The sequence below is a fragment of the Geosmithia morbida genome, assembly GCF_012550715.1.
Source record: "Geosmithia morbida isolate 1262 chromosome Unknown scaffold_7, whole genome shotgun sequence".
Taxonomy (NCBI): domain Eukaryota; kingdom Fungi; phylum Ascomycota; class Sordariomycetes; order Hypocreales; family Bionectriaceae; genus Geosmithia; species Geosmithia morbida.
The window spans coordinates 1,160,119-1,187,532 of NW_023336194.1; the positions used below are offsets into that span (position 1 = coordinate 1,160,119).

The following is a 27,414-nucleotide window of genomic DNA, read 5'->3' on the forward strand; positions in this document are numbered from 1 at the left end:
GTTTTGATATATTGCACCTTGTCAAATCTTTCTCTTTTCCTCTTTTGACCCCCTTTTTTTCTAGTTCCCTCTGCTTCAACACACACACACACACCTTAGGCTTCTTGGCTCCTCCCCCCAAGACGACATCATGGCGGCGCAAAAAGTAACGATCGAGTCTCTACCAACCCTCCTCGCCAATGACACGTGCGTCAAGCTGGCGGGCGTAGACATCGATGGCGTCCTGCGCGGAAAGCTGGTCAACAAGTCCAAGTTCCTGTCTATTGCTCAGGCCGGATTCGGCTTCTGCTCCGTCATCTTCGGCTGGGACATGCACGACAGGACGTACTTCCGCGAGTTGTCCATCTCCAATGCCGCAAATGGGTATCGCGACATCCTCGCCATCCCTGACCTGTCTACCTTCCGAAGGATCCCCTGGGAGGACAACGTCCCCTTCTTCCTAGTCAGCTTCTTCGACCCTGATACCAAGGAGCCGCTCTGCGCCTGCCCGCGTGGTCTGCTGCGCATCCAGCTCGACAAGCTGTCTGAGCATGGGTACGGCGCAATGGCCGGAGGTGAGCAACCGCTCTTCAATCATGATCCATGCCTCAACTCCCAAACCCCCGCAGTAATACTACACCGGGAACAGGATACTAACTCACTGACCCAGCCGAGTATGAATTCTACCAGTTCCGCAACCCCGACCCCAAAACTTCCTCCCCGGCTGCCTTCCTCAAAGAGAACCCCCCTCACAAGCTCCCCGCCCTGACAGAGGGCATGTTCGGCTACTCGCTCACACGCCCCGTCCACAACAAGGAGTACTTTTACGACATCTTCAACACGTGCGCCGCCTTTGACTGCGGCATTGAGGGCTGGCACACCGAATCCGGCCCGGGCGTCTTTGAGGCCGCCCTGGAGTTCGGCGACATCGCCTCCATGGCCGACCGTGCTGGCCTGTTCAAGTACACGGTCAAGAGCGTCGGCGCTCGCCACGGCATCACCCCCTGCTTCATGGCCAAGCCCAAGGCCGGCCTCCCCGGAAACAGCGGCCACATGCACGTCTCCGTCGTGGACGGCACCGGCAAGAACCTGTTCGCCAGGGACACGCCAGACCCGAACCCACAGTGGGCCGACATCGCCGGCCTGTCCGACCTGGGCCGCCACTTTCTGGCCGGCATCCTCGACGGCTTGGCGGACGTCATGCCCCTCCTTGCCCCGACCGTCAATTCGTACAAGCGCCTCGTCGAGAACTTTTGGGCCCCCGTCACCGTCTCGTGGGGCTTGGAGCACCGCGCCGCCTCTATCCGCCTCATCGCCCCCCCCACTGCCAAGCCTTCGGCCACTCGCTTCGAGGTCCGCGTCCCCGGCGCCGACACAAACGCCCACCTCGTGCTTGCCGCCATCCTGGGCCTCGGCTGGCGCGGCGTCGAGAAGAAGCTGGCCATTCCGACGCCCCCGCTCGCCTCGGGACAGGACGTTGGTGGCGAGGCCGATAAGGGCAAGCGCCTTGCCAAGACCCTGGCCGATGCTACCGCCACCTTCGCTCGCAAGGGCAGCGTTGCGCGCGAAGTGTTTGGTGATGCGTTTGTCGATCACTATGCTGGTACAAGGGAGCACGAGGTTAGGTTGTTTGACGAGGCAGTGACCGATTGGTATGTTTTTAATCTATTTATGTTCCTCACACCCTTTTATTATTTACCCCCAACATGCTAACAATAATGACAGGGAAATGCAACGGTACATCGAGACCGTGTAGAGAAACTCAAGCGTAAACAAACTTATATACCACCTTATGAAATATCACGTACTACCACATATTGGTAAATACAGCGCCAAATGTTGAATTATGTCGGTATTACAAAGTAAAGCAGGAAAGAAGCATAGAAATGATATACAAAAATGAAGATGAATCTCCAAGTGCCACAAGCAGCACAAAAGTATATATATGAAAGAGAAAGAGAAAAAAAAAATCCAAACGCTTGTTTTCTTTTCTGCCTTGTCCAAAATCCGAAACTCCCATCTATACGAGGGCCAACACCAATAACGTCAATCCTTCTCCTGTATTTTTAAAACCTTCTATTCGTTGTCTTCCGTTGGTAGGGGTTTCCTAGCCGTAATAGTCGTTCTGGTGGATTGTTAGCAGAGGGTCAAAAGTCACATGAGAGATTGGACGAAGCAGAGGACGTACAGATTCAGACAGCTCCGTACATTGGGACTGTACAGGGTATCTTTCAGACGGTTGATGAAGTCCATGCATTCTTCGTAGGAGCGGCCAGCCTTGGTGAAGAGCATGAGGGTCCAGGTGTCCAAGCCTAAGGCATCAAAATACATCAGTATCGCCGTGCTGGGAGTCGCTCGTCATGGTTGAGGAAGTGGATGGATTTAAAGGGTATAATAGAAGAAAGACAGAGAGAGAGAGGGATGGAGATAAAACATACCGATTTCAACCAGATTGAGTAACAGTTCCTCCTTGCGACGCGTGACAGCGTCAGCCCTCGGCTTCTTGACGTGAATCCAGTCGACCCTCTCCCTCAGACCTTCTACGGGCTGGGACCGCATGGCGGCCATGATCCTGGGCACGGGGTCAAAGTCGACGCCCTGCTCCGTAGTAAGCTGCTTGTAGACAAAGGCGGACTCGCGCAGGATGGTGCTGAACTCGGGGGCATCGGCGTTGGCGTTGAGGAGGTCCTCGCCGCCCTCGACAGTCTGCTGGTGCTGACGTCGACCCGGCACGTCGACTGACGAGGGTAGGAAGCGGGGGCGGATCTCGGAAAACTCGACCTTGCCGCCGGGCTGGAGGTGCGCGACAGCCTCGGCCACCAGACGTTCCCAGTCCCGTATGCCGCCGTCGGCAACGTTGCGCAGGTGGATGTAATCGTAGAGGCGAGGGGGCCAAGGTTCGGCCATGTCGGCAATCTCAAATGTCAGGTTGGGCGGCACGTCCTTGGGCAGGAGGGCGCTGCTCAAGTCGACGCCCAGCACATCAGCTTGCGGGTACCGCTTAGCCATTTCAATGGCCCAGATGCCATTTCCCGCGCCGACATCAAGGATCTGGAATCGCGGTTGTGTGTTCTCCTCTGCTACCTTGTTCTTGTTATCATCATCGTCATCGCCCTCGTCATCGGCGTCGTTGTCGTCATCTTCGTCTCGCATCTCTATCCTGTCGTCCTCAATTCGTAGCTTAGCATCGTGCAGCCTCCCCTCGAGACACAGCTTGTACAGTTCGTGCTGGACATTCATTCGGCGGTCCTCTCCGGCATCGTTGGGGAAGTATAGTCGTCCAGAGCCGTGGTAGACGCGGCCGTTGGCGCGGATTGGCGCAGGGGCGTCGCCCGACACCGAGGAAAAGTTGGAGCTTGAGTCGTCGGCCTCGGCGTCTGATGATCTTTCGCCATCCTGGCGGTCGTCGACGTCTCCCCGCTTGGGACCCTTCTCTGCGGTAGTTGATGGGCCGTCAGACTTGGGACGCCGAGCGCCCATGTTTGTGTGTTGTTTGTTCTTGTGTGTGGGTAGGGTCTTGTTCAGCCCTGGGGGGTAGTGGGACGAAGAGAGTGGTGGAACAGTGGTTGGTCCGTATATCGGTAGCGGGTTTAAGTTTCGCGTGACTTCTCCTGAAGAGGGGGATGATGTTGGTGGTGGTCTCGTTATTGTGGTCTCGCCGTCGGCTGCGATGGAGGGGGGGGGGGAGGGAAGATTCGTAATATGTGTGTTGTTTGGGACATACAAGAATCAATAGAAGCAGAGAAAGGAAACAAGGAGAGAGAAGAACAGAACGCGGGAAGAAGGAATATGAAGAGAAGAAAAACAAGATGAATGTTCGTGTGCTGGGGACCGGGGTTCAACTCGTGCCAGCGAGAGTACATGTAGCATAGGACGCACGAGCGAGCAGGGATATTAACCTCAGGGCGTGGCCGGCCGCATCCATCATCTCTCCCCGGTGGGTGAGTGGGGAAAAGGAGGGGAGGGCATAAGGAAGGCAGAGAGATATTAACAAGATGGCACCTTGCATTCTTCACTGATCAGTAATAAGCGGTAATAGAGAAATTCTCGACGTTTGTTTTGTTTTAAAGAAATATGTATCCTGTGCGTTGTCAAAGGCGTTAAATAGGGGAAAACAAGAAATACTCGGGGCCCATGACCTCATTCGGGGAAGGACTGGACTCTGAAGAGGAGAAGGAACGAAGGATGCACGCAGCTTTAAACTGTAGATAGATTTACGAGTTTACAAGATGCTACCACTCCGTACCTCTCGCTTGTATTCCTCCAGGTCAACACCATTAGTACTCTTATATTTAGTAGCGCTCTGATCACTAGTCAGCGCTATTATAGTCGTAGCATTATACTGTTTATTGCCGATAATACTAGTAGTAGTACAGAATACTAGTAGTAGTACAGAATACTAGTAGTAGTACAGAATACTAGTAGTAGTACAGTCTACTAGTAGTAGTGGCATATTCCCTTTTGCTATATATGTATGCATGTATTACGCAGTATTACTTAGTAGTAAGTCATGTTAGTAGTAATAATATACAAATGAATATACGGCTCGTACTATGACTCTATAGCACCAAAGTCCAAAGTCAGCTAATACGAGCAATACGGCGTAGAGCCAACGGCTGCCTCTCACTCTCGGCAATGCAGCCACGTCCTGCCGAGCATGCAGTTCTTGCAGCCTTCACATTCTTTGCAGTATGAATCAATTAACCGTGTACTCGATGTTCATGCTACGGAGTAATGGTCTGGTGCTGTCCTGTCCTCAGTGTGTTAATAACTGACTGGTCGTATGCATGTTTGAACGTCGTCTGTACGAGTATGTCTGTGATAATACTACGGCTTTCATATTTTACCTCGTTTTCCAAGGCTGGGCACTATCAAGGCACTATAGGTACACACGAGTATCGGCTCTCAAGCCACAGAAGGAGAGGGAGAGGGAGAAAGCTCTGCTCAATCGCCGAAAACCACGCGATATGCAAATACGTTGTTCTTGTACGATTAGGATATATAACCGACAGATGTTGCAGCATTTTCCCATATACAACATTAGTAGCTAGTATTATCACTGCTAACACAGCTACCAATACTACTGCTGAGTTAGTAGTAATACTCGTGAAGAAAACACCGTATGCAACATCCCGATGACAACATCGTAACCATGACGGACAATACATCATCAAGACGTAAAACGGACCGTTAAAACTACCCAACGCCGTACTGACTCGTATTCATGCACCTGATCCAACCGCCAGCCAACAAGTCCGTCCGAGACTAACAGTTTACTTCGTAGAGAAATCGAAATAATATCTTGTACCTGTGTACTCGTCCCTCCAGTGCCTCCACACACAACCCGAATAGATGCGTTCCCTTTTTGGCACTTATTCCCATTAACCGTACATACATGCCCAACCATTGATCGTAACCGATCAAGTCCGGCACAATAGAAGAAAGAAAAAGAAAACAAAAAAGAACACAGTACTTATTACTCTAACTAGTTGTATGTTATCTTCCCGGCGCTACCCTCAGCCCCCCCACCACATACCACCTCCCGGCTCCCCATCCTACTGGGCCATCTAAACAATATTTTCTTCCTCTCCTTCTCCTTCCCCCTCTCCAGCAACTTTTCTTTATCTCCGCGCCCCGCCACGGGAAAACAAAGAGTTTTCTGTTAAAGCACCGACTCCTACCAAGTTGTACTAAAGAGGTGCGGATAGTATCCATCGCTACCCGAACTCGTAATGTGCATTCACCCATGGGGCCATCGGCTGTGCATGCCGCCTCAGTAGGAATGGGAGCAATTCAACAAATGGATGCGTTGTTTCCTCGCATACCCCCTCTCCTCGGCCTCTAGTATCACCGTCCACCCAGCGTTCATGTCATAATCATCATTGTCGTAAAAGTTGTCGTGTCATGTCGTGTAATTCTTGCCGTCCATAACCAGAACTGCTATTCGTTGCAAACAAAATCAGTAGAGAAGGACGCCAAATGCCATTAAGTAATAATAGCGGATAACTTGGGTAAAACAACAGCTGGCCGCAAGAAAACGAAGCGGGAAGCGGCACCGCCAGCGCCGGCGGCAACGGCTGCGGCTGCGGTAGCGGGAACACAGGCCGACGGGTAACGGGAGCTTCTGTAAAACTAGAAGCGGCATCTGCCCGACGTCAGAAAAGGGTCATCACTAATCGGTGATCACGAAATATCCACCCGGCCCACGCTTACAGCAACCGTATTCTCGCTGCCAAACCTCCATCCAGTCGTCCGCCCTCTCTGCCCTCTTCGCCCCATACGTGCATTTAGACAGCGATGCGTAGAAACACTAGGGCAACCAATAACGCGCGTGTGCATATTATGCAACCAACTCTCGAGTTGAGAGCCAGCCGATATATTCCTTGACGCCAGTTGGAAACAGGTCAAGGAAAGAGAAGGGATAGATGAATAAAGGAAGGAAAAAGTCCCACAAAGCGAAATAAATACAGAAAATAGAGAGAGAAAGAGAGAGAAAGAGAAGTCAAGGGGAAATCCACGAGAGCAGAGGAAAAAAAAGGGAAAATGAAAGACATAAAAGAAAGACATGGGGGCAAAAAACGCTCAACAATCTCAATCGCGCTTCGAACTCCTCCTCTTGGATCCCATCCGCCCGTCAATCGCCTCGTCCTCAGGGCTCCACTCTTCCGGATGAAAGTTTGGATTTCCGAAATGCGCCCTATTCCAAACGCTATTCTTGAACGTGTTTGTCTTGACCTGAAACGACGCCTCCGAATAGCTGCTGTTGCTACCGTCGTATTCAAGCTGCATCGGGCTGAAGCGTATCGTAAACTCTGGCGGGGGGCCGCCCACTATACCTGTGGGTGGTAGCACGCTGACCTCTGCGGGAGCTGTGTGCGGCGAGATGGAGGCATCTGATACCGGGGCCCCAGGAATCACCAGCGGCGGTGGGTTTGGTGACAGGTTAGCTGGCACATTTGGCGGCGGTGGCGGTGATGACAGGCCAAGTTGATGCCCCAGCCAAGGACTGGGCGACGATTGTGCCTCCAAGGTCATGCCCGCCCCTCCAAAGCCGGGTATCAGCGATAGGGTGCTGAAGTCGACCGAGGAAAAGGCTCCAAGGTCATCCTGGGTACTGGCTATGGTGGTGTTGTGAGTGAAGCCTCCGACGCGATGCACCTGGATTGACGATGGATGTGCCGGGTCCTCAATGCTCAGCGGCTGCCGTAGCCGGTATAGAATGTCATAATGGTCGGGTCGGTAGAGGAGATAGATGACGGGACCAAGATTAGACTCGTCCTGTCCGTTGGCCTCCTCTGGTAAGCGGTATTTGTTGACCTGGCTCCCAGAGCTGCGGTCAAGATAGGCAATCTCCAAAACCAGATTGGCAGGCTTCAGCAGGACATTGGCGAGAGCGACTATGCCAAGGTGCTCGATCTCACGATTTATAAGCTCGACTGATTGCGCACAGTAACCCTGTACGCCGCTGTTGTCGGCAATGAAGGGGTCATACGTCTCGGCGTTGGCCTTGAGGTATGTTGCCGCCAGGAGCCTCAGGTAGTAGATCATTCCGCTGGTGGACGCCAGGTCGTTCCATTTCTGGTGTACCAGCGCGACAGCCACAGCCTGATTATCAGCATTACGGCCAATCTCGCGAAGGAAGTCAACAAATTCTTCGGCCCAGTCCTCATAGTAGTCGTAGCCTCCGACCTCGCCCAGCATGGTGTTCATGCCTAGGAGGCGGACAGCCTCATTCTCAATCGCGACAGGGTCTCCAATCTCGGCAAGCTTTTCAAAGTATGAGAATCCGATTGCTATCAACACAGTGATTCATCAGTCAGAAACGGGGAGACCAAAGGATTGGGGAACAAGGGAAAAGAGGGGCGGGGGAGAGAAGCCATTCTAGCTGTCATGGGCACCTACCTCTCCAACCACAATTCCCATCGCCCTGAACCGGGCGATAGTGTGAATATTGCTGCGGAAGAGCCTGCATGGGATGAATATGTTAACATTTTGTATCAACAAGGGGTTGAGTTCAAGCAGTCAAGAAAAATAAATGGTGACAAAGGTGGTTGAGAGAAAAAAAAAAGAGGCGAGGGGGGTGGACAAAATCCGGGGAAAATAAAAACAGTTGGGCACAAACAATTGTCTTCTCTACATAGGTCTGGTCTGCCCGGGCATATTCCTGGGTGATGACGTCGCTTGGGGTTTTGTCACCAACCAGGTAGCTCTAGAGTAGAGAGGGGTTAGCTGGATCTGCATACAGCAACAATGTTTGTATGTGTGAGGCGCGCATTTGTACTCGCTCGTAGAGTACGGCACGGATGAGGGTGTAGGGGAAGGGGCTCTAAGGGCGCGCGCGCGAACCGGAAGATCAGGTTGGTAGTCTTTGGCTGCGGCCTGCTGGGCGGCCATGCCGTGCGGGTCTTGACTGCTATCATTGCTATCCATGGTGACGCTGGCGATGCTGACGGCGCTGACGACGAGACCACGGAGGTGGCAGCGGTGGCGGCAGAGCGGGTGTTATGATGGATGACGGGGTTATCGCTGGTCCTGTTTGTCGAGAAGCGGCGAGTGCAAAAGCCGCGCCGTGCTGGCAGGGCGAGAGAAGGAGATCGTTCAAGAAGAAGCAGTCGTCGGCAGGTGGGTAGGGTGCAGCGGAGAAGTGCATACCCAGGTGCAGCAGACGACCGTTGCGCGGACCAGTGTTGTTTAGTCGATGATTTATTCACTCGTTTATACCTCAGCAGGCAGGGACCCCTCGACGGCGACGACGGCGATGTACAGGGAATATGGACGATAGGTTGGATGTTTGATGTCGAAGTCAGGTTTGAGTTTCCGCGCACTAGGTCTTTAGGAGGGGCGGCATAGGGCAACGGCAGCAATTAGGAGGAAGCGCGGCGGTGCGCCGGCGTCGGTCAGTGGAGTCTGTGAGTGCAGATTCGTTAATATGCCTGCCCCGGATCCAGCTCCGCCCCAGTTCTTCTAGTTCAGATCCAGCTCCAGTTCCCGCTCTTGCTCCAGTCACAGCGGCGGTCCCTGCAATAATAAACGCCGGTCGCGGGCCGTCGTCGCCGGTGGAGAGACACGCAGAGGAAATGGGCTGTGGGGGCTGATGATATTTTTTTTGGGGGGGGAGGGGGGCGATACAGCAAATATCGAAGGAGGACGAATGGAAGGGAGTAATGAAGGTGAAGAAAGAAGAAAAGACAGTTGTGATGATGAAGGGATATAGTGCGTGGACTGGTAATCATATCTTGTACAGAGTATTTTACTGATCCAACAAACCAAAGGGCAAATAGAAAAGATCCGCCCCTTCAGCCAAGGACCGTCGTTCCTTGCCGGCAGGTTTCCTTCTTTCTCACTCAGTGAACTATTATTACGGACGGTATGAGTGGTGGTGGTGAGGCTGCAGCGGTGGCACCCAAGCGGCGGCACTTTTTGCTTTTTGGTTGTGATGAGACCGTCTGTCTTTTTTGTCACTTCGTTCTTGACTTTTTTTTTGGCTGGGTCAGCCCGCCGTAGCGTCTTAGGTGCTGACCACGTGTGTCTAATTGTCTTGTGTGTATGCATGTGCGTGTGTGCGTGTGTGCGTGTGTATTACTCGTAAGTGTAATCTGTATACGTACTACTAATATCGAACGAGTAGAAAATTCCGGCTAGGCAACAAGGAGATCCTATCCGACGGGAGGCCGTCGGAGGGGACGTGGAGAAAATATATTAATGGATAAACGAGAGACAGAAGGTTGAGAGGGAACCGTGGGGCCTCGACTCGCCGTGTTCGTACCTCTGAACTTCTTCTAGTACAGGCGCTAGTAGTAATAATAGTTATAGTGATAATAGTACGAATAGTAATACCTGTAACTTGTACGAGTAGTCGTACCCTCGAGCTGTTAGCCAATATTCGAGCGGGAAATTTTGACGGGGGGCGGCACGGGTCGATAGCGTCGACACCAAGGACTGGGGGTGGTCTTTGTTTCTCCCCTTTGTCAATGCCAACTTGGCCAAGGGCCAAGCCATACTTTATGATATGTCTTACTTTTGCTCCAGATTAGCTGCAATACGAGTATTGTATCGATCTCATACTCACTCGATCTTGTATTCAGGCCAAGAAAAGGTCGAGAACAAGGTCGAGGACAGGTCGCAAGTCGCCGGCACTGGAACTTATTATTAATATGTGCCAGAGGTAGATGGGGTTGTGTAGAGCGGTGCTCGTATTATCGTAAAGAAACGGACCAGACCAACGAGGCACCAGCTGGACTGGATGTTATTTGCTGCCAAGTTTTTGAATGGATGCAGAAAACTGTGTTTTTTTTCATGTGTCTTTTTTTCATGTGTCTTTTTTTCATGTGTTTTTTTGCCTCGCGTATGTGTGCCTGTGTGTCTTACAATGGCCAACCCGCCAAGGTGGAGAAAGATGGACATGATGATCTGTTGGGTGCATAATGGTGCGTCTTTGCCCTACGGGGTTTGATCGTTCCTGCTGTGTGTCTCTCTCCCCTTCCCCGATGCTCCTGCCACAATTACTTTGAGCTCTGTACGGAGTACGGAGTTGCGATTAGAAGTTTACTATGAGTACTAATACAAATACTTATGTCGGTTACTCCTCGTTATCCCAATCTTACCTCCTGGCCTTACGAGTACTCGTACAGGCTACTACCACATCGACGGTCAATCGCTCCTTTCACCCCCTTTTCGACGTTGGTGACGAGGCAATTGCGTAGTCTCTGATTGCCACTTCTCTAGTACTCGTGCGTCGCACAGCTTACATTTGCATTGTCATTTTGTGTAACTTGGCCCCTCATTCCGCTAACGACAAGGCATGTCGCGTGTGCATGCTCTACTCTACTGGTACCAAGTGTTCTAGTTTGCTCAATAGTACAAGGAAGCAGCAGAAGCAGAAGCAGCAGAAGCGGCAGTAGACTGCAGTATTACGCAGTATTGAAAAGTAGTATTACTATTAGTACGAAGCCGTTGTGCTACGTTGAGAGATTAAGGCCTGTGCATACCCGATAGCCTGTTGTGCTCCTACATTATGCTGAGTTATAACATGCAGTTAGTTGTCAGACGGTATAGAGGGCTTATATCGCTATTACTGGCTACACGAGTAATCAGGCCTTCATTTTTGCTTAATGGTTCCGCAGCGAAAATTCCGACAGTAGTATTACTAGAGTGTAACCGTGAACCGCGATATATTATAGAGAACTAGTAGAGAGATACGGTCCGCGTTGAGGAGGAAATATAGATACTATAATATTACTACTATTACTACTTCTAATGCCAAATCGTACTAGCAATAGTGCTTACATATCAGTACGGCTACATCATGTTATAACGGGGTATTCTAGTCGATAAGATAATGTTGTCCTTACTGTCATAATATACGTGTCTGTCTTCTTGGTCCCCCTCCTCCTGCTAGTCTCTGTCTTTTGTGCATTGAAATGCACGCGCACAACCGTCACAACCGTCACATAATACCGGTGGGAAAAAGCAAATATCTGGCCTGAGAGTAAGGCACTGATACTACTAACTACGAGTACTACTCCGTACTAAGAGTAATAGCGCTACAAATACAAAATGCAAAGAAAATCAACAACACAATGGGTAATTCGACCCGCCGCTGGAAATAACAATTCACACTTGTATATGGCGGTGGGTGCGCCCGCTGGTTTGAGCGACGGAACTGGAAATCTCCAACGAGCTGCCGCAAATCCTTGCTGCTGCTCGTCGATCACGGAACAGGGATTATTCTGAGGGAAGGAAAGAAGCCATGCTAGTATTACCATTATTACTATCCAACACTCTCTTCTGGTGTCGGTGATGGCACACCTATACTATTAGTAAACTCTTCCTGCCTGCTGCCGTATTATTAATACAGTTGCATGCATCTCGGTCATCTTGTCATACCGTGACTTACTATCATCATCTCATTACAACAACATCATCATGTTCAATTCAGGGGACCTAAAGAAAACCTGCTTGAGCCCATGTCATGTCCACCCACCCACCCCCCCCTCTCCGTCTGATCATCACATGGCAAGAGCCTTGTTGGCCCCTGACAATCAAGAATGCCTGTTAAACGCCATTTGCCAACGTGGGACCCCGTCCGCGGCGTCGATATCGGCAAGACCAACAACAGTGCAACCGACGAGGGAACCCCGCCAACACCTTGGTCAAAGTTGAGTGGTAATAGTACAAGTACTGATATCACGTCCGAGGGTACATACTCGTATACATATATGGGCACGGTGTGAGGTGAGCATCGTCACAATCTTATTACTACTAATACTACTACCAGTAGCCAGTAACACTGCAACACCTTTTGGTTGCAAGTACCACTGGTAGCTGACTGGAATCACGTATCCCGCCTTTTTACAACACCATCCACCAAGTCTTAATGGAAACAAGGCGGGACAAGCAGGAGCCCTGTCAGATTATGAAGCAACCGTTCGTCATCAGGACGAATTTACCCGTCATATGACTAGCTACCAGTGCCCGGACTTACTACTACCCTGTAATAGTAGCAGTAATGTGTATTAATACCCATAGTACTCCATGTATGCCTCCATTATTACCATTACTAACCGCACCGTGTGAAAAGATGACTGGAAATGAAGGCCCCCTCTTTCTTGAGAATCCCCCCTCTCTCCGTTGACCATCGCCACCCGCACCAAGTTGTAGACTACAGGTCATAATGGTCATGTAATATTAATTATGTCCGTAGTCCACCCCAGATGGCCCCCAATCCCTCGTTCCTTCTTCTTTCGTTTTCTTTTCTTTTGAGCAACCTCCGTCCCTCCAGAAAGGGTACACGCTCACATGGACCGAAAGATCCTTTGAGAAGGTCCTTTTTCTTTTCTTTTTCCTTTATAAATGACGTACATGGCGGCGACTATCATCCTGGCCATCGCTGTTCCACACAGTAGTACTCAACGCTCATATCGAGGCAGACAGACCGGCCGCTAAAAAGAGGAGGGCCAGGAAGATGAAGGTGGTGGAGGGGTGGAGCCCGCCTCAGAGGATTCGAATAATAGCCCAGTATCACATCGTAGGTTATTATAACTCGTCATCTTCTGACATCTAACGCACGGCAATAATGCCTTGTGTGTATGTGTGTGTTGTGTGTATTTTCTTTCATCCCAATCCCTCATGCTAATGCAGAAGCCTTGGCCTTCTTCCCCTTGGATTTATGTCGCAACTGCTCCATAGTGGAATGTGGCGCTGCCCGCGAATCCACCTCTAAGGTGCTTTGATCGTTGCGGAAGCCCTCGCCGTCGGTGAAGATGGCCCCAAATATGTCGGCCATCGATTTGGTGAGGCCTCGCAGGGCCGCAATTCTCTCCGAGTCGGCGTCAGATGTAATCTCGAGCACACCGTCCTGCTGGTTGATCTGGCCGCGGATCTTACCGTCGACAATGAGGAACCCAATAATGTCCTGGACCTCGGACTCGGGTATTCTGAGCTGAGAAGCAAGCCACGAGAGCTTCATCCGCGTGTAGGGGGCGACGAGTCGGACCAGGCCCTTTGTACGCATGTTTCGCGTTACCTCGTCAATATTCTCGGCAATGAAGGGGTCTGACAACAAGTCCTGGTTCCGATTGAGGATACTCTCGTACTCGTGCACGTCGTCGCGCTGGTACGCGTCAACCAGTTCCGTCATGGCCGAGATGCGCGGGTCTGATTTATAAGGCTTTGTCTCCTGCGAGTCAAACGGGTTGATGTTCGACCTCATCAACATCGTCGTCAGTAACAGGTACTTGAGCACCTGAATCCTTTGCAGCGATCCGGCCTCGTCGTAGTTGCGAAAAGAATCGGAGAAGTCCTTCTGCGCCTCCTTCCAGTTCTCCTCGCTCATGTGCATCTTGCCACCACACTCACGGATGATGCCCATGACCCGCGGGTGTGGAACTACCGACTTGACCTTGAGCGCCCGCTGGTACAGAGTCTTGAGTTGTTTGTTGTTCTTGGTCTCGGCCAGCATCTGGATCTCCAGAGCGTAAATCTCTAGCGAATATGTCCCCTTGCTCGGGTCATCGCTCCCGTCCTCGCGCTGGCACGCCTTATGAAGCTCTCTGAGCTTCTTGGACACCTCCGGGTAATCCTTGCGGTCCAGTAACAGCTTGGCCAGCTTCACGTTGGTCTTGAGCCACAACCTCTCGTTGCTCGTTTGGAAGCTCGCTAGAGTGAGCGAATAGAACTTCTCCACGCATCGCACCGCCTGCGAGTTGTCGACCCCCTTCTCTATATGGTCCAACATATTGTTGATGGACTTTTCCGAGTAGTTGCGAGTTACGGCCGATTTGACGTATGTGAGGAGCTCGGCGTAGTGGTCGGCAGCCTGTTTTGTTATCCTTCAGATTAGCCTACCTAGCCCTTGATATCACAGCAACCTTGCTGCCCGATTTACCTTTTCGTACTGCCCCAGTCTGAACTCGAGCTTTATTGCTTGCTTCAAGCCTTTGAATCCCCATTCACCCTTTTCCTGTTCGAGGGGGGGGATTCCCAGAAATTCTGCCACCGCATCTTCTGGGTCCGACTGCTTGAGCTGCTTGGCGTTGTAGTATTTGTTCTCGATCCCAATGTCGCCCGCATCCTCGTCGTCGTCTTCCTCATATTCAAAGTCATACCTGCAATGGTCAGCCTGCAGTGCCCCCCTGCCGGCTGGGTGCCGGGCACGGCGCATGATTGTACGCACTGCTCCTCGTCGGACTCCTGCATAAAATCCTCGTCATCTGACATGATGGCGGTACCGGAAGATAGTTTTTCTGGTAATTCGCGAATGCTGAATGGAGTGATCAGGTTGTCCAGGTTCGTTGGAAGCGTGGTGGTAAATGGTGATGGAAGCGACAAAGATTGAATGGTGATATTCATGGAACAATGAAGGAAGAGAGCCGTTGGCACGAACCTACAGAATGCGGGGCAGTTGGTGTGGCAGCTGGTGGCGGCGCCGCCTCATCTGGCCTGTGACCGCCACGAAACATACACTGCAGTAATATTACACATGCGGCACCCAGGGTTTTATGACTAAGCAGCCAAGGGCTGCCACACTCACATCTATAGGTAACATCATAGATATATTTCTTTCCTTTCTTTTGAATCAAGCAATTAGACACACACTCATCGACCCAGGATGTACCAGTAGGCTAAGACCACTGTATTCACGTCTACAGGTCATTGTGTGCTGTCTCAAGCAGGAAGCACACACAAAACATCCAGATCTTGGGTTATGATACCATTTATAGCGGAGTGGAATGTATAATTAAATGAATACATTGTGGATAGTTGCTTTGTAAATTTTGGCTGAGAGCGATGCCCTATCGTGTGCATTATCGTTCTTTAATACTGTCAGAAAGTAATATTAGGTGATAACGCGTATTGGTTATGTAGTCAAGCTCACCGCAGGCACTGAACTTGATACTAGTTTGCTCTTTGTTCTATGTCTATTGTGATATATCCTTTCAGTCACCTCTCGAGGAATGTTTTCTAGAACTCGGCACCGCTACCGTTCCCTTCACTTGAACCAGCTGCTTCAGCTGCCCCAGAAAGACGAAAGTGAAAATAGTATGTGGTCTGGGACAAAACGTTAGCAAAAATTGGAAACTTGTTGACGAGCACGGCCCCCTCCAAGATTGAACTCACGCCAGTCAAAGCCAAGCAGGGAGCCAGCCTTTGGAGAAAATCGAGGCCCTTGTTCACGCAAACTTGTTTGAATGATCCGTGAGATGCTTGATGTAGACGATGATGCACTTGCACTCGACTTTTAAGCTCATCTGCAGGGGCGCAAATTGTCGTCGCCACCGTTCCGGCAGCCAAAGACGCGAATGTATGCGTTAATACCACACCGTCTCTTGGACCGAAGGTCCCTTTTACGTGCTCCTTGGCGACTTAATAACTGGTTTTCCTCCTATCTTGTAAGCAGACACTTATACTGTCCTTCACGGCAAGAAGACTTAAGTTGCAATCTCACCAATGTCTGTGGTCCGAACATCAGTGTATTCAGGAGCCAAAATAGGAGCATGGGGTTGTACTCATCAAAATACTCCTTGCAATATTAGCACTGACGCCTCGTTCAAATGTTGCGATTCCTTCTTCTCGGCCGATGCGATACAAGCCATCGAGGGCGTTGGAGTAGCCGAATCGCTTGCCCGAAGTTTTCGCCCTATCAGCACACATGCGCACAAATCTAGGCATGACAGTAGCAATTCCATTAGCATATATATCTTGGGGATTTTTTTTGGTGTGGGATAAGTTGGCTGCCTGATTATAGAGACAGAGAGGCCGAAACCATAAAGATGCGATGCCTACAAAATTGAGATTCGTCACAAGACAAAACTGTCCAGGGGTCGACTGACCGTCGCGGAGGGCCAATCTATGCATGGCACTGAACATGGAGTCTCCGAATTTTGAAATTTGCAGGCGACTAAACATGAAAGTAAGCGTAAACCCTGCTGTTATGGCATGCGATTCAGGTTTACTATCTCGTTTGATCGAGTGGATGGGCTATTGCTGACGATAGTAATAAATGACGAGTGAAGTTGTTAACAATGTGTAGACCTACTGAAGCCCACTGCAATGGAGGCTGCAGCACCCCAAATATTTTGTACGATTTTAGCAAGAAGGCATGAACATTGGGGGTCCGAGGTATTACATACCCAAAACCAAAAGGACTCATTTGGTTTTACCGAAGACATGGCTAGATCTGGGAATAGAGAAGCTTATCAAAAAGGGTAATGAGTGTAGTGTGTTACAGGTGATGTACATATAGAAGCAAAAGTAAGCAACTTGTCCAATTCAAGTGACATTTTACTGGTAGGGGTCTGGCTAGATGGTCATACCAGAGAAAACACCTTTATCCCCACCATGGCCCTATCTTGACTCATACCTCATAAGTTAAACACAAAAGACCGGTCGGTCACGTAAATATCATCATCAGTCCCTTAGCTCCCGGACGGAAAAGTGGCCGCCGGTGCTGGCCCCCACATCGGCTCGCAAAAGTGCGAACCGAAAATTACCGACGGATTCGCCTCGGTTCAAGGATAATGAGCAGCACTTGAACTCATTCACGCAAACCCACACCAGACTGCAAACCCAACAAACGCTCAAGCTAAAAGAAAGGACCAACAGTCAAACTCAAACATCGTCCGACTGTTTCACAATGGCGAAGCTTTCACCTAATCTCAAGGCTCTGATTGCCGCGCCGTTTGCGCGCCCGGACCCGACAGCAGCTCCTGCGCACATAGCCGACGTGTATAGGTCGATTGCGAGCGACGCAGCAAAGAACAACGTGTCTCTCAAGCCTTGGCTAGCTCTGTCGGTATGGATATCTGAAATAAGGAGAGAAAATTAGAAGACCTGTAGGATATATGTGCTGAATGATAATACAGTCTGCTGCAACTTTCACCCTCAACTCCCCCGAGTCTCTGTCAGCCATACACAGTGTAGCGACATCGTACGCCCCCTCAGGCGAGACGAATCCCAAGGTCATGGTGGCCGAGTTCATCCGCGAAGTCGGTCTGAAGTGCATCTCCTTCAACGGTATACCCCGCACTATCAACTGCCTCAACGCCTTTCATGCCTCCCTTCCCGCCAACGTACGATCGCAGCTGGAGACGCGCCCCACGCGGCAGCCGACTACGGCCAACCTGAACAACATCTCCTCGCGCGGCAGGGGTCTCTGGGATAGCATCTACGCCCCCTTTGAGGGAAAGCTTGTTACCAAGCTGGCTACGTCACACCCTGACTTGCCCGTGCATATTCTCAATAGCCACTACGGTCCCCTCCTGGCTGACCCGGCAGAGCGCGGGGGACTCGCCAAGACGGGGCGGATCCTCACTAGCGTTATTGCCATTTCGTGCCTACGCGCTCAGACAGGTGTTGCACCCCAGGTCACCAGCCATGTGTTTGGTCTGCGAAAGGGTATCGAGGATGGGACTTACAAGGCCGAGGGGGAGGAGGAGGTGCAGGGGGTCGAGTGGCTGGCTACGAATGAAGGAAGCGAATGGATCCTGCGTTCTGTCGACACCATTGTAAAGTCCCTAGGTGGAAGCAACTTCTCACCCAAGCTGTAGTGGTGGATAGAAGAGTGTATGGCATACCGTATGACACTGGACAAAGATGAAAACAAAACTAAAACACTATTGGTGCAAAATAGTATAATTCGACTATACAAGTGGAGGCTCAATTGTCTTCGTCCTCAGTTTGCTTCCGTTATAAAAAATAGTCGTGGCAAAGGAATATATATATACCTTGCACTAGTCCATTCAACAGCCAATGAGCGGATCACCTCGAAATCGTCTAGTTGGTTTATGGCGCCAGACTGTAACTGCCTAAGTGTATTATCTGGATGTCCGCGGTTCGAATCCGCGTTTCGAGAGTTCTTTTTTTCTTTGCCTTTTTCTTTTGCTCCTGATTTTTCATGCTCTCCGAATTACAGGCAGAAATACGAATTAATCTATAATCCCCTTTGTACTATTGTTGCTTTTTTCTTCCAATAGTATCATCTGCACCTAGATTCGTCGATGATTATTTACTTTCTTTTCGTAGGTGTCGTCGCTGTGCTGGCCAATCAATGGTCGCAAGACCTCAGCTGTCAATAATATATTCCCGTGCCTTCCTTCTCATTAGGCATCTTTCACTTCCAAGTGCATCTGAGCTTGTCCTTGCTAATCCATCGACGATGCCTCGCCCGCGTAAAAATGACTCGTGGTGAGTCTTAGAGCAGTTCGTGGTGGTCAATGTGTCGCTAACAGCTGCAGCAATACGTGCCGCCGCCGCAAGATCAAATGTACGCAGTACCACCCCTGAGAATCATACCAATGGATGCTCCTTCTCATTTGACCTCACTCCCCAGGTAGCGGAGAGTCGCCCATATGCAATCAGTGCACCAGGGCAGAGCGCTACTGCGATTGGTACCGGAGGTCATTAGACTTTCGTCCATGGACGGGTAGTACAAGGCCATCCCTGGCCGGAAATCGCGAGTACGAGCCGCCCTCAGACCCTCGAGCCACCCTGAAGAAAGACCAGCATCTCGCCAAGCTCTTCACTCACTACATCGTCACCATAGCGGACTGGTACGATCTCAGCGATGCGTCGCGTTGCTTCGCCGTCACAGTGCCACTACTCGCCCTCGACGAGCCGCTCCTGTTTTGTGCCACCATCGCCCTGTCAGCCATGCACAGGTCCAAGACTTCGGCGGCCAAGCTTCGCGACATGGCGGAATACTACCACCAATGCTGCATCAAGCTACTGATCAAGCTCAAGGATGGTGACGCACTTATGTCCAACGGCGTGGCTTTGGCCGCAACATGTCTCTTGCGGTCCTACGAGATTCTGGACGGTAGGACTAGACCATTCACCGCAAAATGTGCTGAGATGCTAACCTGGTACAGGCGGCGTTGACCCTAACCGCCATTTGAGGGGTGCCTACTCCATGGCTTCCCAACATCAGGGCCTGCTGAGCGGCGATGGGCTCCTGGTTGCCGGGTCGTGGAATTACCTACGAGAGGACATAACCTACAGCCTGTATGAAAAATGTCCGCTCAAGATAGATCTCGAGACAGTCCCATTGACTACTACTCACGAGACGGACCAGCATTATCTCAACTCAGCATCCCTGGTACTAGGTAAGCTCATAAACTTAGCTTTCGACCATGCTCTCACATACCCTGAGTGGGAAGCTGCGCTGTTCACAGTCCGCAATTGGGCTACAAGCCTCCCCAACCGCATCATGCCATTCTCGGTTACCGACGGTAAAAAAACCGACACTGCCAGGCCGCTGCCTTTGGTTTCGTTTCTCCAACCGTGCCACAGTAAGACTACCTTTGGATCCATTATGTCCGTTGGATAAGATAAAACGCATATACGTTGACATAAAACGCGCAGCAGCATCAGTTCATTACTTCCTAGTTGCTTTGTTCATATTGGCCGATCACGCACCGTTGGATCGCCTTGATGAGCTCCTGGCTCTTGACCCGTTCGATGACAAGGAACCCTTGCCAAAGGAGGACCTCCAAGAACGCTGGGCACTGTACATCTCTGGCTCGGCCTTTGATGCCATGCACCCTCTTCCGACCGTCCTTGTCAATGCATTCGGGCCCATGGCATACTGTAACTTTTCCTTTCTTTCCCTTACAAGCCCCTAAAAGATGGCTGGCTTACTGACTCGGCATTGAGCAGGCGCCAGAAAGATTCGGGACAAGCCAGCTCAGCAGGAACTTGTCCGACAATTGATTGCCTGCAAACCATCGGTAGGATGGCCCGTAGATAGACTCAAGGATGACCTATTGGCCTTTTGGCAATCATCCGGCTGATGACTACGGTGTCTTACGGGAGTAACAGAGTAACACTCACCGCGCCCAATCACCGCACTGGTAATACACCAACTGCAGGCCCCCACACCCACTTGGAGAAAGGTTTCCCGAGCTCGGTATTCCCATCAGCATCGTCCCCCCACTGATCATGGCTTAAGGGTTATAAATATGTGCCCGTTGAGTATGATGAAATCGAGTTTTCCATCTCTTTTCAAATATTCCTTCGTCATGTGGTCCCTCCACGCCGCCCGCGGTTTTCGCTCTTTGAAAGGGTGCATTAGAGGATTCGCCGCAGTGCAGAGACCCGGACGTACAGGTTGCGTCTCCCCATCAGCATCAGAGATTGCCAATGCTAAGCTCGGGTCGAGAAACCTCGAGAAGGCTGTCAGACACCTCCACAAAGACGGCCTGGTAGTGATTGAGGATGTTGTCCCTCATGAACATCTTGACATTCTCAATGAGAAGATGGTCAAGGATGCCAGGACTCTTCAGGCCCGCGGGGAAGACGGCCCTTTCAACTATAACTTGGCGAATCTGCAGCAAGATGCTCCCCCAGTGGCGAAGTACTTTTTCCCCTCCATTTTTACCAGTACGTGAACCTGTCTTCTGAACCGGGCCAGCCTGCCTAACGAGATAATCGACTGTCGATAGACCCCATTGGAACACAAGTAACAACGGCTATTCTCGGCCCACGCCCTAAGTGGACATTCTGTTCAGCCAACGCAGCCATGCCCCTTCTACCCGGGGCCAGCCCTCAGCGACAGCCAGTCCACACCGACGCCGACTTTGCGCACCCGAGCCACCCCTTTGCCCTGGTCGTCAATGTGCCACTCATCACAATGACACCGGAGAATGGATCTACGGAGCTCTGGCTTGGGACCCACACCGGTCACGGCTTGGATTCCCAAGAGGGCTCTCAAGGCGATAGGGCGAGCGGGCGCATCAAGGAGAACCTCCTCCGAGAGAGGGAAGTTGTCAACTCTCCAGTGCAACCCGTCGTCAAGAAGGGGAGCATCATTGTCCGGGATCTGAGGCTGTGGCACGCGGGGATGCCAAACATGAGCGACGAGGTGCGCATGATGCTGGCCATGATTCACTTTGCGCCTTGGTTCCGCAACAAGATGAGACTCGAGTTTGGACGCGACATTTGTCCTATCTTAGAGAAGCTGGAGAATGAGGGGAATCTGGGACTCGAAGTGCCGGTTGACTGGGTGGAGGTAGACATGGCGCTTGGGCGGTATCTGAATCGGGGGTTCGGCAACAGCTATAACTTTAGCCAGGAGGCGTGATGCTCTGTAGAGATGGCAAGTTAGCAGAGCTGAAGAGTTGGAAGAGTTGAAAGGAAAAAATGACCATTGCCACCGTCAACAACAAGTGTTACAGCATAGCAGATGGAATGAGAAAGAAGAAGAACATGGAAATGCCGAGCATCGAATCTGATCCGGCTCTAAGGTTGCATTGCACAAAGAAAATGGGTCTGTTCTGATGCCACCGTCACTTCACACCTTCTGCCGTTGTGAAATCCCGATTCTTGAATAACGTAAGTCGGCTAGGTCGGCTCCCATAAAGCAAACAGGTTTCACGTCTCTAATCACGATTTGAAAAAAAAAGCACCACAAAATGCGGGGCCCACTTTGACGTCCTTGATGCCCGGAGACTCGGAGGTCTGATGATGAAACAGCCGGGAAGGCTCGTATTGTGGAGATCGGGGGTGGTCGATTTTTCCTGTCCCGACTGTGCGTCACTGTGGAACCGTTTTTCTTTCCCGGTGTCTTCTTCCATGGAAGATTCTACTCGTACAGAACGAACCGGGATTATAACTTATCGGTGTACGAGTAGCAGATGACATGGCAGTTCTCCTATTTACTTACTATTTTTTTTCTCGTTGAAGCTATTCTGCGTATTACTCATACCATGTAACTAACTGATCTCTTCTATCTCGAGCCTCTTTCCATTCAGGGAACGGGATTCAGACCTCCGACTCCGGCCCCTTTGGTACCTGCAATGCCGTCCAATTTGTGTTCTTTTAATATATGGCCCATGATGAGTGGGGTACAACTGCCGTCTCTCCCTCCGCCTTGGACTACCCGAAAATGGCGTCAGGGGTGAAGCGCGATTAACGAGGCGGTGGTTTCGAAAACTCTGTACTACTGACAGTAGTCAAGCTATCATGCAAATGTTTGACACTAACAGATATGAAGTACGGCTAGTAAGTGCTACATGCTTATTTATTGTTGTTTAGCTAGCTTCCTTTGCGTGTATTCGTATGTGTAGTAATAGCTCAAAGGTTTTTCGTAAAAGTTGGGCAAGCTATACAAGGATATAATGTCTTCTGCCATTGTAGGTAACATCACCCTTCTTCCATATCACCGCCTTTTCAAACCGCTTCCGACGACCAAATAAAACGACTCCATTTCAAGATTGCCAACATATTCTTATGGAAGCAGGAGTGCTCCGTACATAAGTGGAGAGCCGTCAATTCCATCAAACATCGGCACTGGGGGCTCTCTTCATGTATTACGTCGTAACGGTCTTTAGCGGACCAAGGATCGGGGTTCGTTGTCCGATCCCCGAACCCTCCACCTTATGGCTCCACGGCAATGACGACGCTGTTGGGATGGTGTTCACACATGTGAGTAGTAAAATCGTTGCATCCGTCGCCGCCTCCTTTCCCATATACTAATTTTAAACACTAAAGATTCCGGCCCTGTTATCGGATAGAATCTTTGTAGGCGGATCCTGGTATCTAGCTACAGCTTTCTGTACACGTTCATGGAATGTCCGTACCCCTTTCCAAAGAGCTGATAATATTGACAATCATCCTGCAAGCTCGTCGATAGTTTGGCTGAGAGCTGTCAATGTGTATGTGCAATTACCTTGCATCAATACATGTACAATTATATATTACGGCGTAGTAATGGTAGTAGTACATTGTTGAACCTGCGAACTCGGGAAGGACCACAGAAAGTACATAAGCATCTTGTTCATGTCGAACGCCAAACCTCTATTGTTGCCTCCATCACCCTCCACACACCTTTGTCACTACCACTACTTGTACTTCGTCATACGATGTAGCATAGTAGATCATGTGAAAGGGAAGGATATGCGCTCATAGCTACCTCTCTGAACCACATGGATCCCCGTTGCCACTGCGCTCTTTTGCTGTGCCGTGCCGAAATCCGGCCCCTGCCAAAGGGGGTTGCACTCTATATTTCCACACCCGGGCAAGAGTTGCGCCATGAATAGTTGTTACTGTTCTTGTGGGTCTTTCCTCCTTTCCCGTCCGTACTCCGTAGTCCCCGGCGGGACGGTGACGAGTGGTCTCTCGCCCTTCTCGTTGTATTTATATATATAGTCCGGAGGAGGGCATCTTTTGAGAAGTTACCAGACAGACATTTGGCAATCATTCCCTCTCCCCTTCTCCCCATTCTCGCTCTCCTCTCGAAAAATAAACATAAAATATCAAATACAGACTATACAAGTCCTGGTTCGACCTATTATTCATTGTTGTCTATATTGGGGTGCCTTCTCCTCCTCCCATCGAATATCTCAAGACTATTCTTCGTTCCCGTCCAACATGAGCAAGCTTCTACCCGTCGGAGACTACGGTCGTCGTATGCTGCCATGCATCATTGATGAAAAGGCCAGAAAGACTCCCGATACTGTCATCTACTCCGTCGCGAAGACGAGGAACCCTGCCGACGGCTTTATCGACATCACGGCAAAGTGTTATGCCAATGCTGTGAACCGCTGTGCCAGGCATCTGGAGAAGAACCTCGGCCGCCAGGAGGGCTTCCCTACCCTGTCGTACATGGGCCCTCAGGATCTCGTCTACTGCATCGTCATCCCTGCCGCCATCAAGGCTGGATACAAGCCCCTCTTGTCGTCGCCTCGAAACAGCGTTGAGGCTCATCTGTCACTGCTGGAGAAGACAAAGTGCGACAATCTTCTCTTACCTCCCACCTTCGCCATCCCTGCCATCAAGGAAATCGTTGCTGCCAGGAACACGCGAATCATTGACATGCCCGGCCTGCGTCACTGGATCGACGATAACGACGACGAGGAGCCTTACCCCTTCGACAAGACGTTTGACGAGGCCAAGGACGACCCGATAACCATCTTCCATACGTCTGGTACCACTGGTCTCCCCAAGCCCATCACCCACACCCACAAGTCTATAGCAGCCACCGATGCCTTCAACTCCCTCCCCGAACTTGGAATAGACAGGGTCATACCTACTTCGCTCACGGGATTGCGAGTCTATGTCGCCTTTCCCCTTTTCCACCTCGCTGGATACTTCCTGGCTTTCCTAGGCCCACTGTTGTGCGATTACACTGTAATCCTGGGTCCCTACCCGCCGTCTCCCTCAGTCATGCATAGCGTGCATATCAACGCCAATGTCACCGCTGGCGTCTACCCTCCATCGGCGTTGGTGGAACTGTCTAATGTCCCCGAGTACCTCGGGGACTTTTCTAGCATGGAGGTTGTTGCCTTCGGAGGTGGACCTCTGCCCCGGGATGTTGGCGATCGTATCCGTACCAGCACCAAGGCCAAGCTGTATAGCTGTATCGGCAGCACCGAAGCCGGCCTCCTCGGTATGCAGACGGTTGACCAGGACGATTGGTCATACATGAGCGTGTGTCCCGTTATGAAGCACGAGTTCCGCCCCATCTCCGACAAACTGTATGAGTTCGTCATTCTTCGTGACCCAGAGCTTGAAGTCTACCAGGCCATCTTTTCTGTCTTCCCCCATCTTCAGGAGTACCCTATGGGCGACCTCTATGAGAAGCACCCCACAAAGGAAAACCTCTGGATCTACCGCGGCCGCAACGACGACATCATCGTCTACCAGACTGGCGAAAAGGTCAACCCTGTTGACATGGAGGGCATTGTCGCCTCTCATCCACTCCTGAAGGGCGCTCTGGTCATCGGACAAGGGCAGTTCCAATCTAGTCTCTTGGTTGAGCCCGCCGAGTATCCAGTCACCGAGGCCGAAAAGGAGACCCTGATTAGCGAAATCTGGCCACGGGTTGAACAAGCCAACGCGATTGCCCCCTCGCATGCCCGTATTCATCAGCACATGATCATGGTCACAACGCCCGACAAGCCTCTCCCCAGAGTCGCAAAGGGCACTGTCAGGCGCAGGCCGACGACGGAGTTGTACGAGACCGAGATCAGAGCTCTGTACGCGTCGACTGCCGCCATAAATGGCAATGATTCCAAGAAGGTCAATGGACACACAAACGGCCGCACAAACGGCCGCACAAACGGTCACAGCGGCCCGGCGACGGCACCCGAGATTGTCCAGGATGCTATTGAGACATGCACCGACTTCAAGTGTGCCGAAATCAAGCCCGATGCCGACCTGTTCGAGCTAGGTCTCGACTCACTTCAAATATCTGAGATGACGAAGCTTATAAACGAGACGTTGAAGGAGCAAGGCATCTTTGCCGCTCTTGAGCCTGCCACGTTGTACGCCAACCCAACTCTGGCTGCGCTGACGGCAGCCATCCAGAACATGCTCAAAGGCGAGGATGCGGGTAGAAAAGATGGAAGGGAGAGGGCCCTGGAATTGTTGGAGGATTTTACGGCCGACCTTCCTCTATCTGGAAGGGCCCAGAAATCCAAGCCCGAAAATGCCCTCGTCGTGCTCCTTACTGGATCCACCGGATCTCTCGGTTCGTACATACTCGATACGCTCATCAAGGACAAGCGCGTCGCTCGAATCTACTGCCTCAACCGTGGCCCCGGAAGCGCCAAGCGTCAGAAGAATGCCCTCATCGAGAGGGATCTCCAGACTGCCGACTTGTCCAAAGCCGAGTTCCTCGACGCCAACCTTGCGCAGCCCTACTTTGGTCTCTCGCGTGGTGTATACAGGCGCCTGCTCGGCGAGGTGACCAACATCATCCACAACGCCTGGAAGCTTGACTTCAACCACCCAGTCGATTCTTTCTCGTCCAACATCAAGTCAGTGCGCAGGTTTGTCGATTTTTCCGTCAACTCCACATACGGGGCCCAGATCTACTTCATCTCCAGCATCAGTACCGCCATGGGCAGGACGGGACTTGTCCCCGAGGAGCCTTCCGATGATGTCAAGTCGCCTCACGCTGCCGGGTACGGCCAGTCCAAATTTGTGAGTGAGCGCATTCTCGACATCGCGGCCAAGGAGGCGGGCGTGCCGGCCTACTTCTGCCGCGTGGGACAGATTGCTGGACCCACGACCAAGGCAGGCATCTGGCCCGAGAAAGAGTGGGTTCCCAGCATGGTCCGCAGCTCCAAGTTCCTTGGGAAGATCCCCGAGACGCTCGGGGGCGTCGACCTTGTGGACTGGGTACCTGTTGACCTGCTAGGACGGGCTATTGTCGAGCTGGCCACGGGCCCCGACAGCAGCAAGGAGGGGGCCGTTGCCCACCATGCCGTGAACTCTAAGACGACCACTTGGCGCGAGCTCGCCCCTATTGTGCAAAAGGCCATCAGCACGAAGGACAAGCCCGTTCAACTCGTCCCGTATGCCGAGTGGGTCAAGACGGTCCGTGACAGCGTTAGCACGACCGACATGACCTTGAACCCGGCTGCCAAGCTGGCCGACTTTTTCCAGTCTCTCTCTTACGAGGTAGAGGACCCCATGACCCTGGACATGACCAAGACTTGCGCCGCCTCCAAAACGCTCTCTAACCTCGAGGCTGTCAAGGATGAGTGGATGATCAACTGGGTCAGACAGTGGGGTCTCGATGAAGATGCCTAGATATATGTATGACATTTATTTGCTCGTTTTGGTCAAAGTAGCGATTAGTACAAATGAAACCTATTTTTTTCTTTACACATGGTATATGAGATCATTGCAAAACGAATATGCTTCAGTCTTGATTAACGTGAGTTGCAAATGTTTTTGCCGCAGTGTTGCAATACAGGGAAAAGTTGAGCCACACACGATGAACAATGTGGTGGGGTGTTTGGGACTTTTCCACCACCGCCGCCCATCTTCGACCGCCAGTCTGCCTGCATGCGAATTGTCTCACCTCACTCTGCATTAATCTACGCGAAAAGGGTTCTCCCCCCCCCCCCCCCCCCTCCCCCCAATAAAAAAAAAAAACACCTACACACCCACACACATACTCACGCGCACAATACTACTTTCCACATACGA

At 51.3% G+C, this 27,414-nt stretch overlaps 8 protein-coding genes across 8 annotated transcripts; 5 read left to right on the forward strand and 3 right to left on the reverse strand.

Moving 5' to 3' along the window:
* Positions 1-130: 130 nt before the first annotated feature.
* On the forward strand, positions 131-1,735 carry GMORB2_7206 (glutamine synthetase; the record flags this gene model as incomplete). Its single annotated transcript, XM_035469171.1, has 3 exons — positions 131-554; positions 650-1,631; positions 1,705-1,735. 3 exons carry the CDS (start codon positions 131-133, stop codon positions 1,733-1,735), a joined length of 1,437 nt encoding a protein of 478 aa, XP_035321551.1.
* Positions 1,736-2,055: 320 nt separating this feature from the next.
* On the reverse strand, positions 2,056-3,459 carry GMORB2_7207 (putative methyltransferase; the record flags this gene model as incomplete). The annotated part of the gene is made up of 3 exons (XM_035469172.1): positions 2,056-2,104; positions 2,168-2,291; positions 2,418-3,459. 3 exons carry the CDS (start codon positions 3,457-3,459, stop codon positions 2,056-2,058), a joined length of 1,215 nt encoding a protein of 404 aa, XP_035321552.1.
* Positions 3,460-6,570: 3,111 nt separating this feature from the next.
* Positions 6,571-8,409, reverse strand: GMORB2_7208 (ubiquitin thioesterase protein OTUB1; the record flags this gene model as incomplete). The annotated part of the gene is made up of 3 exons (XM_035469173.1): positions 6,571-7,746; positions 8,102-8,188; positions 8,326-8,409. The coding sequence occupies 3 exons, from the start codon at positions 8,407-8,409 to the stop codon at positions 6,571-6,573; spliced, it is 1,347 nt and encodes a 448-aa protein (XP_035321553.1).
* Positions 8,410-13,105: 4,696 nt separating this feature from the next.
* On the reverse strand, positions 13,106-14,697 carry GMORB2_7209 (COP9 signalosome complex subunit 2; the record flags this gene model as incomplete). Its single annotated transcript, XM_035469174.1, has 3 exons — positions 13,106-14,296; positions 14,366-14,384; positions 14,654-14,697. 3 exons carry the CDS (start codon positions 14,695-14,697, stop codon positions 13,106-13,108), a joined length of 1,254 nt encoding a protein of 417 aa, XP_035321554.1.
* Positions 14,698-17,113: 2,416 nt separating this feature from the next.
* Positions 17,114-18,026, forward strand: GMORB2_7210 (alpha-1,3-mannosyltransferase; the record flags this gene model as incomplete). The annotated part of the gene is made up of 2 exons (XM_035469175.1): positions 17,114-17,272; positions 17,343-18,026. The coding sequence occupies 2 exons, from the start codon at positions 17,114-17,116 to the stop codon at positions 18,024-18,026; spliced, it is 843 nt and encodes a 280-aa protein (XP_035321555.1).
* A 500-nt stretch (positions 18,027-18,526) lies between these two features.
* On the forward strand, positions 18,527-20,267 carry GMORB2_7211 (to TPR Domain; the record flags this gene model as incomplete). Its single annotated transcript, XM_035469176.1, has 6 exons — positions 18,527-18,663; positions 18,714-18,742; positions 18,809-19,294; positions 19,347-19,766; positions 19,840-20,064; positions 20,134-20,267. The coding sequence occupies 6 exons, from the start codon at positions 18,527-18,529 to the stop codon at positions 20,265-20,267; spliced, it is 1,431 nt and encodes a 476-aa protein (XP_035321556.1).
* Positions 20,268-20,495: 228 nt separating this feature from the next.
* On the forward strand, positions 20,496-21,556 carry GMORB2_7212 (Phytanoyl-CoA dioxygenase (PhyH); the record flags this gene model as incomplete). The annotated part of the gene is made up of 2 exons (XM_035469177.1): positions 20,496-20,856; positions 20,901-21,556. 2 exons carry the CDS (start codon positions 20,496-20,498, stop codon positions 21,554-21,556), a joined length of 1,017 nt encoding a protein of 338 aa, XP_035321557.1.
* Positions 21,557-23,844: 2,288 nt separating this feature from the next.
* GMORB2_7213 (Acyl-CoA synthetase (AMP-forming)/AMP-acid ligase II) lies at positions 23,845-27,012 on the forward strand (the record flags this gene model as incomplete). Its single annotated transcript, XM_035469178.1, has 1 exon — positions 23,845-27,012. One exon carries the CDS (start codon positions 23,845-23,847, stop codon positions 27,010-27,012), a length of 3,168 nt encoding a protein of 1,055 aa, XP_035321558.1.
* Between the last annotated feature and the right edge of the window lie 402 nt (positions 27,013-27,414).